Genomic DNA, 18,629 nt, shown 5'->3' on the forward strand with positions numbered 1-18,629 from the left:
TTTTTTCTGCTGCTTCTCCTCATTTTCCTCCACTCCCTTTTTTTGACATTCTTGCTTTCGTTCCCTCTCCCTGTGCACTGTTTGCTTCCCTTTCCTGTATAACTTTTGCCCACCTCTTCCCTTGCTACTCTGCTCTTCTGCCTCCGGAACGACCACTTTCGGCTGTTTTCTTGCACATGCAAGTGAAGCAGCCAAGTGAAAATCCCAGCGTTTCTGATGATACTGATAATAGTACTTCCTTGGTACAAAAATAAGATATTTTAGCCACAGAAAGTCTAATCTTTCACTATACGAACTAAAATACGAAAAAAACTTGGAGATGAATACCAAGAAGTTCTAGTCAAACATTTTAATTGAACAGTACTGCACGTCTGTGCGTTACTCTCTGATGATTGTAATGTAGGAACATTTCACTGTGCATTATATCTATGGCCAGAAGAACCCAAGTGACTTAAGTCACAAACCTCTCCTAGAGCTTCTTCTCTGAAAACAGATTGCTGAGCACACATAGACTCACCATGACTGCTGGTTAGATGGAGTATTACCTGCACTGGACAATAATATGCCTACAAGTCCCTTGGGTTACCTTTCTGAGCAAGAAAAACAAGTATTTTCTACTTTAAATTAAACACCAGTAAACATACATTATAGAAACTGCAAAATACACATATTCACAAACAAAACAGTTACTTAAAGATGTGAGTATACATTCGCATTTGACTGTGTGTGTATGTAACATAAATGAGAATATACAACATAGGTAGAAAATGCTATTCTTACCTTATTGCACTTGCAGATAAGTGGCCGTAAGAACCACTGGCTGAGGAACTGCTACGAGAATTATTGAGAATTGTGACCAAAGAATTTGGAGATGTCCGTATCATGGTCTGAAGGTCAAAGCTGTGATCAGATAGGGGGGATATGGACAAGGTACGCTTTCGGCTTGGTCTAGTTGACAATCTCGGACTCGGAAACCTGGCGCCTGTTATGTAAACACAAATAATTATCCTCCAGGGTACTTAATGGCATTTATTTGTTATCATTGATGCGTAGAGGGAGTCGGAAGACACCAACACGCTGTGACAAGCCCACTCTCTCCACTTGTGATCTACTGGCTACGATTGAGGAAAATTAGGCAGAAAAATCTATCTTCCTGTGGCTCACCTCAGGGGAGCTCTGTTTATTAATGTGAAAGCAAAATGATAAATTGCTAAACAAAAGGAAAAGACTTTTATGAGTTATCCCTCTCATTTCTGGTGATTTATGAATCTGATGGCTTCTTAGACATTCACATCATTAATTCAACCATGAGCAATGAGACAGTGGTTCAGATCTGGAATATGAGCAAACCCAAACCCACGCCGCTTTAATACATACAGCCAAAGCTAAACTTGTAAAATACAGTGTAGAAATGAATAACAGAATCACAGAAAAGGCAGCTTTCCTTTGTTAACTGTAATTCTGCCTGGTCCATACTTGATGCAAAACTAAAAATCAGGACTGAAAAAACGCTATAAAGGTGAGCTCTACCACCAGAAGTCAAACTGACACTCACAGCATTAGACTGAGAAACAATAGGCTTTATTTGAATTCATCCAGGATCCCATGATATTTTTGTTTTGGGGTGTACAGGGGCCTATAATTGCCAAATTTCTTTAAAGCTAGAGATTAACCTTTTCAAAGCAGCAAAGAGAAGGCAACTATATAGATACCATTTCAATAGATACATATTGCATTTCTAAATTCTCTGTGCTGCTCTGAAAATCTCTACCTCTTCTGGTCTATTTTAGTATGTCATCCCAACTCTCTGCGGTCCTGATGGAAGATAGATCACCGTAAGTTTCTTCCGTTTATTTAATTATTTTTTATCTCGATTGAGACCAAGAAGGAAAGAATTAGTTTCCCCACTGCGTACTGAACTATTTCCTTTAACAGTACTGCCACTTCTACCTTTTTAATCCCTTTAACCTGTAGTAAAGGACTGAGTCCTAACAATCCTGACAGCCAGGGTCATGCAGGTCTTGGGTTTGATGCCTGCTTTACAGCTACTTCTCCCAGAGTCCCTGACATTCTCTGTAATTTGCTAATAATTCACAGTTGGCCACAAACCTCCATTACGGGTCTGCTTTTCCTAATTCTTGCTCATCTCTTGGTGCCCAGGACCTTTTTTCAATAGGGTATTTAAGCTTATGTGCCTAACGTTAACCAGGGGAAGAGCCCAACTGACTCCAATTAGACTCACCTCAAGGACAGAGCTCAATTAGTATCTGCCATTACATTCTCCTTACGCACCTGAGCGGGTTGCCCTTCCTTCTGTGCATGCTATCCAGGCTTTTCATCTGATATTAAAAGCTGCCACTTTATTGCTGTTGCAATTGTGTGATCAGATCTCTGTCTATAGTCTTTCTCCTAATCTGTGCTTAGTTTTGCCTCAACCAGCCAACATGGGTGTCAATTCTCTTTGGCATCTGGCTAATAGAGAGGTTTTTTTGCTTTGTTGCTCTATCTCTCGCTTCAGTCTTTCAATGAATATTCATGCTCTTGATTCATCATTTAAAACATAGGCATAGCCATTTATTTCTTCCTAAAGCTACTACACGTTATTTTATGTAATCTGTTTTATCTCCTTTTTATGAGTTGGCTATTGCACTGTGTCTGCTTGATATTTTATTAGTCCTGTGCTTCGTGTTTTTCAAAGGCAGAGGTCTTTTATTTGTGCTAAAATAAAACCCAACAATGATCAGCAGCTATTAAGAAGCCGCAATGTATTTAATAAGGAAATACCAAATACTTGTCATGGTAAAACAAAAATAGTAATACTTTGCACTTCTATCTTTCATCCACAACTCTCCTCTGCTGACTGTTCAGCCAGCATGAATGAGAACAACTCCTGGGAAGTTAGTAGCAGTAACGTAGTTTGCCTCAGCTGAGAATGTAATTCAAGTGCTTTATAGGTGAAGAACTGTTATCACAGTTTTACAAGGGGATAGCTAAGTACAGGTGTTCCTGGTTAAAAAAGCAAGTGAAGGGGACAAGGAAGACCTGCTAGACACTGGCTGACCTGCAAAATGAGGTGTTACTCAAGCACTGCTACCACAGCATCATGTGTTACTACCAGCCACCCTAATGGTGTGCTATTTATGACAGCAACAGTTTGCAGTGATGTGAACATAATTATGAACCCTCTCTGCTTTCCTCAGACTGATGGGCACAGCCTTCATCGTGCCAGCAAGAAGGCAGCAGAGATGCTCAGAGGGGACAAGCACAGCTCCCTCTCTTTCGATAAGCAAGACCTAGTTAAATTACTGTATTTACAACTGAGAGTCACCATGTGCTACTGAAGGCCATGTATGAACAGTTTCAAATGTGATTTCCAGGAGAAACACTTTCGAAAAAATTTTTCTTATGGACCTGAAGTCCAGTTTTGAACCTGTACAACTACACAGGGATTGCCACTTATTTGAGAAATTCATTACAAGCCTGCTAAACATGGACTGATGGCTACTGATGCTAACTAGAGAGGGGGCATGTAGGTTTGATCAAAATAGTGGAGCAGTTAAGAGTACTAGCACCTGAGCATCTCCCCTTTGAAACTAGACTGGGCAATAAAAGCAGGAGACAACAGCTTCTGCGATCAGACACCATTTATTTTCCATGCCACAACTGCCCAAGCGGACTCAGCCCGCATCTCAGAGAGGACTGAGCAAGCATTACCAACAACTGTTCAAAGCTCTTATTATCTTGGAGAGAAGCACGGTTGCCCTTGACAGATCACACAGGATGGCAGTTTATACTCCCTGCGCTGCCCTGAGGATTCTCAAAAACGTCAACGACTTCCCTCCTCCTCCTCCCTGCCCTTTCTGGACTTTACCACTTGCCGAAGTCACGCTACGGCTCTTGTAAGAGGCCCCTCTCCGCCCACCGCTCATTAAACCTCCCCCTTGCCTGCCAGCTGCTGCCAGGGCATCCCTGTCCCCGCTCCGTGGGGGACGCACCAGATCTGCGGCCAGCGATGGAGAAAGACACTCTTTCCAGCTGCGAGGGGCAGAACCCTGCTTCAGCCACACCATGCAGCAGCCTCAGGCTTCCTCTTCCCCTCCAGGCAGCGCCTGTTTCAGGCCCCACCTCGATCTGGGAATTCGGCAGTCCCCTCCACCTACCTGGGATGGGAACAACCTCCGAAGGGCCAACAGTCTCCTGCAAAATGGGAACATTTCTGCTTCACAGCGGGAGCTAATGGCTGAGGCCAGGCAAGAGTTCTACAGAGTCTGACCACAGGCGAGGGGGATTCGCCTCAAGGGAGGCCACGACTTTCAAAATTGAAAATACAATTAAATGGAATTATTGTTTTTTCAGATCTTTGTGGTTTAATTAGGTTTCACATGCCTAAAAAGCCTTAAGCATGAGCTGACCACTCATTACACTGCAGGACATTTGCTAAACCATTCATTTAGCATAACATCAGTCTTAGTGTGTTACTATAAAAAGGAATAGGTCACAATTTGTCAGTGCCTCTAAATACTAAAGCAAACTTTTCAGCCTTGCCCAGGCATTTATTTTAAACACAAACACTTCAATATTTATTTAGCAATTTGAGATGTTCATCTGCTCACAGTATTCTCCCACTGAAGCATTACAATCCCCACTCAATAATGATTTAAAACAAAAAAAAAAAATGCAGGGGCACTGATTCACTAAAAATCCATTTACCCCTGTGCAAATGCTGAAAAAAAAAAACCCATCAGCTTTGGCAAAGCATGCAAATGGAAGCTGACAGTGAAGATTTGTTTAGGAATGTCACCTTTTTTTGAGTAGATGTTCTAGTAATAAAAAGTCAGTAGTTGATAGTCAAGACTTGAGTGTGCCGACAAAAAAATCCAGCAGGTGTCAGAAGAAAAGATCTTATTCCTGGGGTGGAGATCAATTCTAAAATAACAGATATCTATCTCCATCATAAATTTCAAAAATTGAATATGCCATCCAGCAAATTTGCCCATGAATTTGATTTCTGAGTTGAAGTTTTTAGCATTGCTTAATCATTTATAAGGCAATCTTCAGACATGTATCATTTATTCCATCCCTTTAAATCAAACTTCATCAAACCTTTTTTATTCCACCCCTTTAAATCAAACTTCTTTGAACCTGTCTCAGGCACTAGTTTTTGTTGAAGGCTGTGAACATGGGAAGTTTAATTTTTTTTTTTTTTTTTTACATTAAAGCTTTTTCTCTTTCTTTCTTTTCCTTCTGGTTCCTGCTCACAGATGTGTAAACTTTTATTTTCACTTCTTGAAAGTCTCTCATAAATTTTGTCTTAGTTTTCAAAATGGTAAATCTGTCATCAGTATGAGAGGAAAAGGAATGGCTTTGCTGCTCCATTCTCATTCTCCAGCTGTGCCTGAAAATCAGAAACCAAAGCCAGTCCAAAGCTTCTCGCATTGGCTTAACACTTCAGGCTGGCCAAATTCTTTACGTCAGTTGGGTTGCTATCAGTGTCTCCACTGCCAAAAGGGGTAGGTCAATGATGAATACCTTTGAAAAAGAAAAACCTCCCCTTCTAAGTAAGTGAAGGCAAAAGTCAATCAGAGTGAGGATATCAACACCCTCAGGGTGAATCTAAAAACCTCAGGGAACATGCTTGCCTTCCACTGAACACCATTTAAAAACAGAGTAAAACATATTCCCCAAGTGAAAAAAGCAGGTATCAAACCCAAAAGGCTGTCATTTTTGGAATTATTTAAGTGCTTAAAAGACAGTTTTGGCATACATTATCTTTCCAGCCACAACAAGGGGTTTCAGTTGTTGCTACTGTGGTACTGTCAATACCTTCCTCCCATCTACTCCCCTCCTAGTTACTTTGATGTTATGCTTGAAGATAGCACATCTGACCCTTTGAGATCAAGCAAGACGACGGGAAGACTTGGTCAGGGATTCTGGCCACCAAAACTGTAGAAAAGCTATATAGAAACAAAGAAAATTCTGGTCTGCTTTTCATGCCACACAGTACAGGATGAGGAAGAATGACAAACAAGCATACACAATCTTGGCCTTATTCTTCCACAATATATTAGACAGTTCATAGACAGTGAAGTTCAGAGCTTCAAGGAGTCTACGGCTCTTTAGGCAAGATTTAACTTTCTGATTAACACTTCTCCCACTCATACCATTCCCATTTTGAAATCAGTTTTCCAGCACCACAGAGCAAAACAAAAGGTCCAAAACTGCACAAACTGTATGTAAGATGCTTTTCTGCCTACTGCATGCTGGTGCTGGAATTATTATTTGTACTACTGGAGAGGATAGAGATGCCAAGTTAGTGTGCTAGATACTGTATAAACACACAATTAGGAGACAGACTTGCTTCACAAAAGAAGAACAATGTCTTGCTTGTATCTATTTGGTTGTTGGGTGGAATAAATGAGCAGCAGCCTTTGAGTGAGTTGAGTCAACTTGCTCAGAATTTGACAGCAGATAATGAGGGAAACTACCAATCTCTCTTCTGTTTCCTTTGACAAGACCGGGCAAAGGCGAAAGAGTATTTTTAAGATCACCATACAAACCTTTAAGAAGAAAGATCCAAACAAATGGCATTGCTTTGCATTGATCACTGTACTTTGTTATTAAATGCAAACATGGGCATTCTTATTGTATTTTTTTCTAAAAGATCTTAATAACACCTTCCTGCTAATTGTTTCGTTCTCGTTTCTAATCTAAAATTCTAACAAAGAAGAAAGGGGTTTTCTTTAGAATGATGAATGATAGGACATTCAGATTCCTACTTAATGACAATTAATTTACTGTATACCCAGGCAAGTTAAGATAGTTTTAATTAGTTTTTACAAAGTAAAAGGGTAACTTCATACTCTATTTAGATAAAAGCAGTTATTGCCTGACTAAACACATTCTCATCAAATACAGAAGGTGAGCGGAGTGACCTTACTAGGATTCACTCTTATTTTAATTCTCTATTTACTTTTTAAAAATAACCCATTTGCATAATACTGGTACACGTTTTTTGTCTTTAACTCTGAAATAATCCCTAATTGAAAAGTTGCTGCTATAATGAATCTCAAATGTGTGATCTTCATTTTTAAAAACAAACAGAAAACAAATTAAAGAGCGCATTTTAAATATATCGTAGCTAAAGCTAGTGACAGCAAACATCCTTATTCGAGATAGTGTTTAGGTACCTTTTATGAATGGGCTGAAGTTATGGGCAAAGGTCAAAACATTGTCCCTTAAGTAAGAAGTAATAACGTTCTTGGAACGCAAAAACTGTAATTCTACGTAGATTACAGGATACACAATCTCTACTAACACGTGAAGGTCCTTTGTGCAGATGCCATTATTTGTATGATTACTGCCATGTCTTCTATTTTTCTTAAGTTTTCTGGCATATGTCTGGGAATCTATCTTACTATAGATTGAATAGACCCATTCAATCAAGTCTGCATCCAAATATGTGGTTTGGTACTGCTACCTACATGCATTCAGAAACTCTCTCCCAACAGGAACCAAAAACCTTGAAAGTATAAAATATCCCTACTCATTACAGGGGGGGTTGGACTAGATGACCTTTAAAAGTCCCTTCCAACCCAAACTACTCTATGATTCTATGATCCCTTTACTTCAATAAAGACATGTCCATTCATACAAGCTGGAGATTTGTCCTGGCAGCTGGAACACAGCCCTGGATTTACATTACCTGAACCATGCCTAATAGAGTTTCCATTCTGCAAGATGTGATTAATATGCATCAAATGCATTAGCAGTGTACCTCATCTCTCCCTATTCCTCTCAAAATCCAAATCAGGAAGCATCCTATTCTTAAGCTTTCAAGCACTGAAGCCTGCACATTAATTTCTGGTTTAAGTCCAGATTACTAGTGTGGATTTATTATGTTTCTGAAGGGGGTTCAAGGTACATTACATTACTGTAAAATCACTGTGCACACTACTAGCACAGTGAGACTGGTAACAGAAACCGAATTAAAAAATCCTTCACTATCAAGGTAACAGAACGAAAATCATTTCCCTGCCCAGTTCCACAAGTATCTGTCTTGCCTGGTTCTTGTAAAAATTGTTGGTCAGTCAACTACTTCACACTCCCAGGCATGTGTTCTGCAGGGGTAGCTATCTATATTCCCATGCGTTCCAGAGGTGCACCTCCCAACTCCCACGCTCCTTGAGATCAGCAGCTATGGCATGCAGCCAACAGCAGGCAAGAAGAAACTGCATGCTAACAAAGATTTTAAAAAGCTGTGTGACAACAAGGTGGTCTAATGCTATTGTATTGCTCTGTACTACCAAGCAAGAGTCAACAGTCACCACCTTTTCTTGTCACCACCTTTTATTTCCCTTGTTGGAAGGAACCGAGTACATCCCAAAAAGCATGTAAGCATCTCGTGACTAGAGGGGAGTGCTCTGCATAATCCCTTCTGGCTGATCAAAAGCAGCAGTAGTGAGCAGTTTGGAATGGGGTGATCTCTCTTCCTCCTTCACCAGAGAAAGGGAGACAAATTAGAGGTCTGAAAGATGCTGAAGTGGGTAAAGACGGCTCTTAATATTAGGGAAAACTAAGTCAGGATCCCTGAGAATTCAGCAAACAGCTTCACCTTAGAAGTGGTCTCAAAGTCTACTGGTCTATGATACACTACTTGTAAGCATGGCTACCACTCTCTGAAAAGGAGGGGAGCATGCTCTCGTAATGGAAAAACAGATGTAAAACTTTTATTAACATAGAGCTCATCAGGGAAATACTCACCCTAACGACGAGTGAGTTACTGACTGTGAACAGAAAAGGACGTTTTCAAAAGCACTCAAGCCCTGCTGGAAATAAGATTTGTAACCTGTTTTCAGGAGCAGTCCTGTTCCTCTCCCTACCTACTCTCAAAGTTTACTTTCAGACCTGACGTAACCCTTGTACATTTGGCCATCGGTGCTTTGGCTCTCCAGCCTCATGAGGAGGCTTACGTTGACTTTTACTTCTCTATCTGCGTGAAGGTCTTTTGGGTCAGACCAGGAACAAGTTCCCTTTGCAGGACTGTCTACATTCTAGAAAACATCACTTACTATCCATGGCGTGAAGATATTCCATATGAAGAGCACCGGCTCCAGCAGTGGCAGCTGAAGGAATGATGTCTGCGTACGGGCTGCGCTGGCCTGCCAACAGAGCCATCTGATGATAATATTCAGCTGGACTGACGCCAGCATGTGGAGCTAAAAACACGACATAAAAAGCACCGTTAATGACGTAAGATAAACGAGAAGGAAAGTTTTATCACATTGCTGGTTTCTCCGGCTATTAAAACAGCTTGTTTACTTTTTAATGTAATGCAACATCTGCAGTATGCCACCACCGTTCAATATATTTCAACCAATGATACTGCAAAGACACCATTCAAAAAACAGCAAGGCATAAAATATTAATGAGCTTAGTGATCTCATTTTTTTAATCTTTATTATTAAGTGGCTCAAAAAGTGACACGCTGACAGCAACGGACACCAGTATGATTTATTTAGTGACATAAAAAAAGCAAGAAAACCTTCCTGGAGCTTTATTCCCATTTACCTCATCCCTGGCCCAAAGCACTCTGTCTCTAAGGTGAAAACGCAGCTGAACTTCCATAAGCGTTCAAGTTTCTGGAGTCTCTGCTTAGAGGACCAGAAGATTTTCACTCACAGTGGCAGTTTGTGTGTAAGTTTAGGAGTAAACAAGGACAAAGCACGTTTTCAGGACAGATACTGGTTGTCCATGAACAACACAGCAGCAGTTTTTTTGGAGGACAGACTGAAGTCAATGAATACGGCCATCCCATCCTTCAAAGTTCATGAATAAGTGTACTTGACATACGAGCATGTTTGCAGAGTCAAAACCACAGACCAGAGCAGCTCTACATCCTGTCAGTGAGCGTATGAGCGATGCAGTCCTCTGATAATGACTTATATTAGCCTTTCTCTCCTGTCAAAGTAAGGCGCAAGCTTTCTCTTCCCCTGCGGTTTTCAAGCATGGCATCAACTAATGGGCAACTCCGGACAAACACAAAAATCCACCTAATTTTAGTATCATCTCATCTCAGCAGGCTTCAGATGCTACAGTAAGTAGAGGGTCATTTCATGGGCTTGTGTGACAAGCACTCATAAAATAAGCTGGGCTCCATCTCCTTGATCCTGACTCTTGAGTTGCTACGTGACCTGAGGTGAGCAGCCTTCCTCTCTGCTCTCTACTTGTCCACTTGCAAAACAGTTAAAATTTCCTTACACTCTGCTCACCAGAAGATGGTACATAAGTTTGCCTAAAGCACTTCAAGTTCCTTAGGTTAGTGGGCTACACCCCAACAGATTATTTTTATATTCTTTCATATTATATAATGGGATTTTTCTTTGATCCCAGCAACTGAATCTTGAATGGAAACAAATTTTTAAGCTGAAATTCTTTGAATTACCACCTTAACCTGAATATTGCTACTTACACAGTATTACTAAAAAGGATAATTGATGTTTACATTAGAGAATCAGATCCTCAATGCAAGCCTTAGAAACAAAGAATCAACATTTACACTAAAAGGAGGTAAAGATGGCATTGGTTTGAAGAAAAGTTTATTCAGCAACGGCATTTCTAAAGTGTACAATCTGTCTTTATTTTTACCAAAGAAAATGGAAGAAAGTGCTTTTGAAGTTATAATGTTAAATGTAACCAGTTTCAGGAAAGTTTCAGAAAAATAAAAGCACATCAAACAGGAACAGGAATGATATAAAAAATGAGCTGAGATAAATTAAAGTTTGTTGGTATTTTTTCCAAACTACAAATTGATTTCTCAATTAAATATAATCTACTTCAGCCACCGCCACTTTCTGTGAAATGGCAAGAAAAATATTCAGACTAAATTTTAAAAGAGGAGTAACTCACACTGAATCACTGATTTTAAAAGTTTTACAGTAGTAGGCAACCACCGTATCTTTCCAGACACACTTAAAATACTTCCTGAGCTTTCTGACATAAGTGTCTGGGTTAACTAACAATAACATTGGCTGCAAACTTTAAAATTAACTGCTACAGAAAACATAGTGAGCACATAATTGCATTACTAAATGTTCCATATGCTGAGAAATGCTCTGGTGCTCTTTAAAGATCATTCCTTACTACCTTCTTCAAACATAAAAAATTAGCCTACTAAATGATGTATTGCATGAAGGGTAAATGAAGGGTGAACGGGAAGGCCCGCCGCCCTGAATCTTCTCCTGTTTATTCCTGGGTAGCTTCAGCTTTGCCCCTGCTTTTTTTACAAGGGGAGGCATTGCTTCTGCATTGTGGGCGCTGCTGAGCTTCGTTTGAGCACTCTGGTCTACACGCACCAACCACTCAGTCCTTACCCCTGCCCCAAACCCTCTGTGTTATTCAGGAGTCCTCGGCCACCCCTGGCCCACCGATTCTCCTGGGTAAGGCGAAGCGAGAAGACAGAAGACACTCTACCATTACTGCTGCTGTGGCAGTCATTAATTACAGCTGGCAAGACTTGTAGTGAACATGAAACTGCTCTTCGTTATGTTCCAGATTGTTTTGGCTCCTGGCCATCCGCAGATCTGGGAGTCTACAGACCGAGCCCAATAGCACACTGACCTAATTATCTAACTGGCCTAAAGCAATTAGGGTAGCAAGAGAAAGCTCACTATGATTTTCAAAAGAACAGTAACAACTTACAAGTTTTCATAGTTCAAATGCTACACGACTTAAGCCATGGTGTCCATTACATTATTAGTACATTATGCGCATGTAACCCTTTAAATCACAGGGTTTTTTTATTTGCATTCTAGTAGTGCCCGAGCCATGACTTGGACTATCTGATCACAGGAACGTACACCTGAAAAAAGCATTTCATTGTATGTCTGGCTGACCACACAACAAACTATGGATTCCAGAGAACAAATTTACCAGCTTTTCAATAAGCATGTTGTTTCACTGAAATACCTTCAATGCCTCAATCAAGTTACTGTATTTTGATGAGGTTCTGCACAACACCTGGGCTGCGGTAACTGATCAAAGATGACTTGTGAGCCTAGGGGTAACATAAACTACGATGCATTTGTTTAAAACCCAAAGAAAGAAGCTTAAGCTAGTAAGTTCAGCTTGTACTCATGAAAGGCTAAGGTTGTGTATAGAGTTAGCAATCAAAGCTCAGGGGATGAGCGTACTCAACTGTGCTGTCCACACCTGAGTGTCTCACGCCACCTGAAAGCCCCTGAGTATCCAAGGCACCTATATGAGGCTGGCTGGTATGAAACACGCCTTAAGAGGAGAAAACTGCCTTTCTGAGGTGGCAGCTGGAGTCGAGGCAAGGTACTTCACAGACCTGAACTGACACCAAAAACCTATGCTGTAGGCAGATGAATCTTAGCACCATCATAGTCATGATGGAGGTAGAGATTCAGCTGTAACATGCAAGTGCCTGTATCTGGGTGAACTGAACGGTTCTCTAAGGTTCCACTGACTAGATCTCACTGAACCATAATGGCAAAACAGCACGCCGAGATCACAGATTTCTATACTGTAGAGACCTAAATTTAGGTGCCAGAATCTGGAACCAAATTCTGCCCTACGAGATCCTAGAGTTTTGGAGAGACTACCACTGGCCTTGTGAATACGGCAAAGCACCTCTAGGAGATCCCTGCCTTTCTGGGACGTCAGTTGGGTGTCAGGTCAGATATCACTATGTGCCTGCATCTATGCAAGTGAATTCAGCATTGTGTACCTGAGACCAAGAACGTACACAAGTTAATGTCATATGCTTGTGTGAAAGGCGTTTCCTCCCCTTTCTTTGTACGTGCAACTGGAGCGTATCAAAAGCGTATCAAAAGCTCCAAAGCTCTCTGAGACAAAACATGTACTTCTGAGCATTCAAATTGTTCCTTCAAAGTATTTTTTTGTAAAATATTTTCGCTAAAAGAAAAAAGGTAGGATTAGCAAGGATTCATACAACATCCGAAGCGCTGCTAGGAAAGCCCTATGTGAATGCCATATGCCTTGACTGACAATAGGTCATTAAAATTTATTCTCATAAGAATATGTGCCCATAACTAATGGATTAACTGTAAAGGTATATGTTCTTATAAGCGAGGATTAATTAGTTATCCATTTGGATAGGGGGCACCGCTCATTTTTCAAAATCAGCTGAAGGCAGTTTAACTCTGTTTGGTAAGTTTCTGCATATACTGGGAAGATCTTTCCCATAGTTAAAATAATAGTTTAATTATCTTCACTACATATTTGTTTGGGAGTATGCTGTATTTTAGCTCTCTTCAGCAAATACTATGATTTTGAAATGTTAAACTACTTACTCTATTATTGAAAAACCTACTGCTAACAAGACTGAGCCTTTTTACAACTCTATTCATTGCTCATTTCGGCAAAATTCCCATTGAAATGAATAGGAAATGTGCCAGAGTAATGACAAGAGTGATCACAGGAGTTCACTTCAAGCCAAATAACCTGGAAAGTAACAGCCATGACCACACCAAGACCTAAAGCACCAATATTTTACTAAAGGGGCTAGTCCTGATCATGAGCCACTTCTTCTACATCAGCATCATTTAATTTGGCCATATCGTTGGCTAGGGTAAACTGAAATAATTGTACATAACTTTAACAGAACTATTGACTAAATATAACAAGTCAGTGCATGGTTTACATGATTGAAAAATACTATCTTAATTAACAAGCCTTTCGCACCTGCAGAACTCCATGGTAGTAATACACTGATCTACGCTCATGAAGAATCTGGCTCGATTCAGTGCAGATACAGTGGATTTCTTGGGAGATCAGAATCACACCCTGGGTCAGCTCCACAAACAAAAGATGTCACAAGACATATGCCACCCTTCCAGCTTAAATTTTGAATGAGGCAGGGCTTTCTTTTTTTTCTTCCCTTCTCCCTGAAGTTTCAAGGTTTGTGAGATGTACAAATGAGCTGTGATCGGCTGATGAAGTATTGAAACATTTATGACATAATGAATATGTCTGACAAACCTGCTGAAGCTGCTTTGAACAAGGGGGAAAAAATGTTGACAAGATTAATATAACTTAAGTTGCTACAATGACAGAAAACAGGAAGCCTGTCTTAACCCACCGTCTGTTGGGCTGAGCCCGCGGGCTGCCGAGATCATGGAGAGGGATGGACTGCTGTGCAGGGACCTGATGTAGTCCATGTAGGGGTTAATGTATGGGTGAGGGGTGCTGAAGGGAGACTCTGATGTTGCAGCAGGATTTCGGTGCGGGGAAATTCTAAGGAACGGAAGCTCTGAGTATGTCGGGCTACTAGATAAGGCAGAAGGCCTGGAAGAAAAAAGAAAGAAAAACAAACAAGACACAGACAGGTTATCTATACGATAAAGAAAAATACTGTAAAGGTAACGCATTCATTTCTTGAAGAATAACAACTGGCTTGCACATGTAATAACTTCCACTAAAGTCAACTGCCTGGAAAGAAAAAGGATAGGAAATGAATTCTTCTCTGTACCCAGTATTAGCAACATATCTCTGACCATTTTTAACCCGAGTTTATATTTGGTTTAATCTTTACATCCCTCAATACTCTTTCGCCATGGAGTTCAGCAGAAAATCACTTTAATTAGTGTGAAACATGCACCCTGTATACCACATATTAATTCTTGCTGCAATATGGAAGACATACCGAGATGCTGAATCATTTACATCTACAAAACCACGTGGCTATCGGAAAAAGAGTTTTGAGAGCTACACTGCGGCCACTCCCTTCATTTGCCAAGCTTACTCCTCCTGCAAGTGCAAGATTGCACCTTTATACAGAAGTCATTTCAGAAGACCCAAACTTTGTAAGCCATTAACACAGCTGGATCCTTTGGAGCATTTTTTTTTTTTGTTCATGTCCCTTCCCATGGAAGATGCAGAAAACTTGGTGGCGAAGGAAGAAAGATTGCTGAATATGTTTGGTTTTAGCATGGCACCAGAGACCAATGCCTTTAACAAGATCGCATTAATTAACTACCTCATTCTTGCAAAGGGAGAGCTGTGGGGCCTTCTCAGGCTACGTGTACGCAGCCGTGATGAACCAAGGCTGAAAGCTGAGTTCACAGCTAACAAAAGATAAATAACCTGCCATAACCCTCCCCGTCATCCCACCCTGTCGATATGACAGCGGCCGGGCTCTGCGTGGAGACCCTTCTCTCGCAGCATCCTGCCTCCAAAGGCACTAGACGAAGTCCAAATTTCATCAGAAGGGGTTGGAGTGCCTGCCCTTGCCAACCTGCTCTTTGGCAAAAGACAATGATTAAGCCTGTCATGCATTTGCTGTAGTCTAACTGGTTGACCTGAACTAAATGCCTTTTTGTCCCTGTTTTTCCAATTAATTTAGCATATATACAGCACAGACACAGGCAGCAGCTGTGAGAGCAGCGAGGGCAGCCTGTTCCTTTGATGCTGCTGGCTCACAAAGAATAATAAAACAAGAAATGCATTTTTTTTCCTTTAACATACACATACCGTGATCAATGGAGATAGTTGTCATCACCTAAAAGGCCAACAGAATGTAATCTTACATAGGAGCCAATTCTGCCCTGCCATCAGCTCGGAAACGCTAGCATAGGAGTGGGACAAAGCTCAAAGTTACGCATTCCTAACACGACGCCACAAAATCCACGAGGGCTCATAAAATCTGGGGAATAAAGATTTTTCCTGTTGTGCTTTTCTCCCTCTTTTCTCTTCCCTTCCTTATTTGGCTTTTGTGCGTTTCTTGCCTCCCCTACGGCTTTCTGCAAGTTAAACTTGTTTAGCCTTCCTGTATGAAATTACCTCCTAGCTTCCAAGTTTGTTATTGCGTTCGTTGCGTGCTAGCAGCAGGTATCAGCAGCGCAATTACTCCTTTGGCACCTGAGCAAATGACCCACACGAAGCCCAGCCGCTCATTGGTATGCCTTCACCGTATTTAAAATGCACCGAGAACCCGAAACCAGAAGCTGTTTTCCACCACTGTGCAAAACAGGCATCTCCTCTCCTCAGAGCACTTTTTCTCTGCGTGGTTTTGAAGCACCTTTGTTTTACAGTGGAAATGCAGCTTTACTCTTGTTGGTACTGTGAAACCCGACCAGCCGTGAAGCATTTGCTGTCTGAAGGTTCCCTGTCAGGCTGTGTGTGGAAGGCAGGAGCCTTAAAACTCACGGTGATGTATACCACAGCTGGATATCATGTTACAGAGTGAACTTCCCATCCTGGCAGTGAGAAAAATACAGTAATACAGCAAATCTAATACAAGAGTAACAAAGAAACTAAGTTTGGATGTCATTTTACAAGTCGTTTTTTCTAGTGTGATCTCAACTCAGAAAAAGTTAGAAACCCGAAGAGCGTGCAGGCACGCAGGAGCCCTGGCCTTATCTGGCACATATCGAACAGAAAACGGTTTAAAAGCTTTTGCAAGAAGGCTGAAAGTCTGTATCAGCCTCAGTGATTCACTCTCCAGCTGGCCAACAGCCAAACGCTGCCGCAGGAGCAAGATTAAGAGCCAGGCTGTCAGCTTCTTCCTCCAGATCCAAAGGGAGCCATTCAAGGACACTGGGACTCAACCTCTTCTCCTCCTCCTTGGCCCTGCCTCTTCCCCTCTCCGCTCCTCTGAGCTCCTCAGTTTTCCAAGGATGCTGGGGAAAGGACACCAACCTGGGTAACATCAATCGACAGCAGGCATATAAGCTGTATTATCAGAGGCAGAAATAGAGAGTCCTCAGATTCCACATAAAATTCCCAGCTCTGGACTCTAATGTTTACTAATCTCTCTCCAACATCAGATTTTAACGTGCCACTAACTTCTCCACTGGCTTCCAGCCTGTACTTTTCTCACCCCGCTGTGTTTCTGGACTCTCCTTTCCCTACAGTCCCATTTCCCCTCCTGCCTTCATCTGCTCTCAGCTCCCGCTGTCTGAGCCCTCCTGATGTATTCCAATCAATGTCACATATTCTTCCCTTCCTTCCCCTCAATGATAAAGTTCAGTATTCCCTCCTTCAAACTAAAATATGACTTTTAGAAAGGGTGCAGCCAAACACACCTACTGTTAGCTGTTGCTTTCCAGTACTGCATCTCATCTTACGTTGCAACCTCTTTGTGTACCACTAAAGAATGACATTTGTCCCTTGAACATAACAAACAGTACAGCCCAGGAGCGGCTCTGCAGACACTCAATTCAGTGACAAGCAAATCAAATCTCCAGATGTGGGTGGCGCTCCCCCCCATCATCTTTATTTCACATGTACTTTGTCCCCGGCCTTGGCAAATGGTGTTCTGCCCTGGGTCTGAGGTTGGTTCGTGGGACACAATGAGGCTCCAGCATGAGAAAAGGCAAGGACCTTTTCAGCGATACTGCTTGAAACTTTACACCTCACCTGTAAACCATGGGAAGGCAGAACTTGCTGTGCATCCTCTCCTACACAGGGGTTCTCCTGTTCAACGACATCCTCAGGGCACTAAGGCTTCCTTCAGAGAGAGGGAGCGAAGCAGATGCACGCTGTTTTCTGAATCAGGACCTCTGTATCTACTCCCAGAGATCCTGCAAACTCAAGTCAAATTTAATACAAAGCCTATTATACTTTCAGTACGTACTTGAAGTTGGAGGTCTCCAGGTTTGGGAGTAAAAGAGATCCTACGGCTGTGTTCTACCACTCCAATTTTTATCCTGGCACATTAGGCTGATATTATTTTCTCAGTAACCTTGATTACATCTACACCCCTGATGTAAAAGAGAAGCAGCAGAGAATGGGGTTGGTTGTGAAGGTGTCTCCTCCTTTCTGTTCAGACTGCCTTCCTACTCACCGCTAAGGTGCCGAAATACTGTGAATGCCACACAGCTTCCATACCTAAAACAGGGCTTCCCACTCCCCACCCATCTCCATCTTGCCAACTTCTCCCTGTCCCCACTCCAACGCTCTGAGGAGTCTCAACTACTCGGCAGGAGAATGTGCCGAGGCAGCGAGATCCCTGTAAGGGCAAATAGGTGTATTTTTTCCTATTAGTCACGACACTTTTTTTGTCCAACATTGCAAAGGTGCCCGCATAGTCTTAAAAACTTACGTGGTCACACCAGCTCAGCTGCTGTGAATGGCATCAGATGTATGGCAAATCACAGAACGTGTGAAGCCGCTTTTTTTTTTTAATGCTTTTTCTGGCCACTGCTGAACCACAGGTGAGCTGTGTGTAAGATTTCAGCTATCAGTCATGACAACGGTGTGTCATTTTGTTTTGTTGCTTACAGCTGCAACAGATGAACTCTGCTCAAGACGACTGAGCAGCGGCAGGTTTGGATTTTAGCCGCCGCAAAAACTGAACAAAGTGCAATTGCCTTTTCAGCCCATGCAGCCCTTTTTTTAACTGGGGAAGGAAGTTAATGGGAATCTGAGAATGGATGCGGCAAAGATGAGCAAGTTCCACGTATTTCAAAATGATCTGCATGCCCAGATTATTACCTGCTATTATCTTGAAAGGATCACACATTTTTTCCATCAGCAGAGAGAATGGGGGTAGGGAGCTCATAGCACATACTTTAGGTTGGTTTTTGTACCTAAGCATTAGCCAGTTTTTCAGTGAAGGTGATCAGATGCTCCAAATCCAAGCGGAAATC

The 18,629-nt window shown here is 41.7% G+C and overlaps 1 protein-coding gene across 1 annotated transcript in view; it reads right to left on the reverse strand.

Annotated features, from left to right (window-relative positions):
- Window positions 1-18,629, reverse strand: part of GLI3 (GLI family zinc finger 3) — a 191,268-nt gene that overhangs the window by 52,858 nt on the left and 119,781 nt on the right. The window contains exons 4-6 of the mRNA XM_059818324.1: window positions 14,120-14,325; window positions 9,069-9,215; window positions 781-982 (exon numbers count right to left, since the gene is read on the reverse strand). Of these exons, the coding sequence (XP_059674307.1) occupies window positions 781-982; window positions 9,069-9,215; window positions 14,120-14,325 (555 nt within the window). The remainder of the gene's footprint in view (window positions 1-780; window positions 983-9,068; window positions 9,216-14,119; window positions 14,326-18,629) is intronic.

Source organism: Gavia stellata, chromosome 6 (assembly GCF_030936135.1).
Source record: "Gavia stellata isolate bGavSte3 chromosome 6, bGavSte3.hap2, whole genome shotgun sequence".
NCBI classification, from domain to species: domain Eukaryota; kingdom Metazoa; phylum Chordata; class Aves; order Gaviiformes; family Gaviidae; genus Gavia; species Gavia stellata.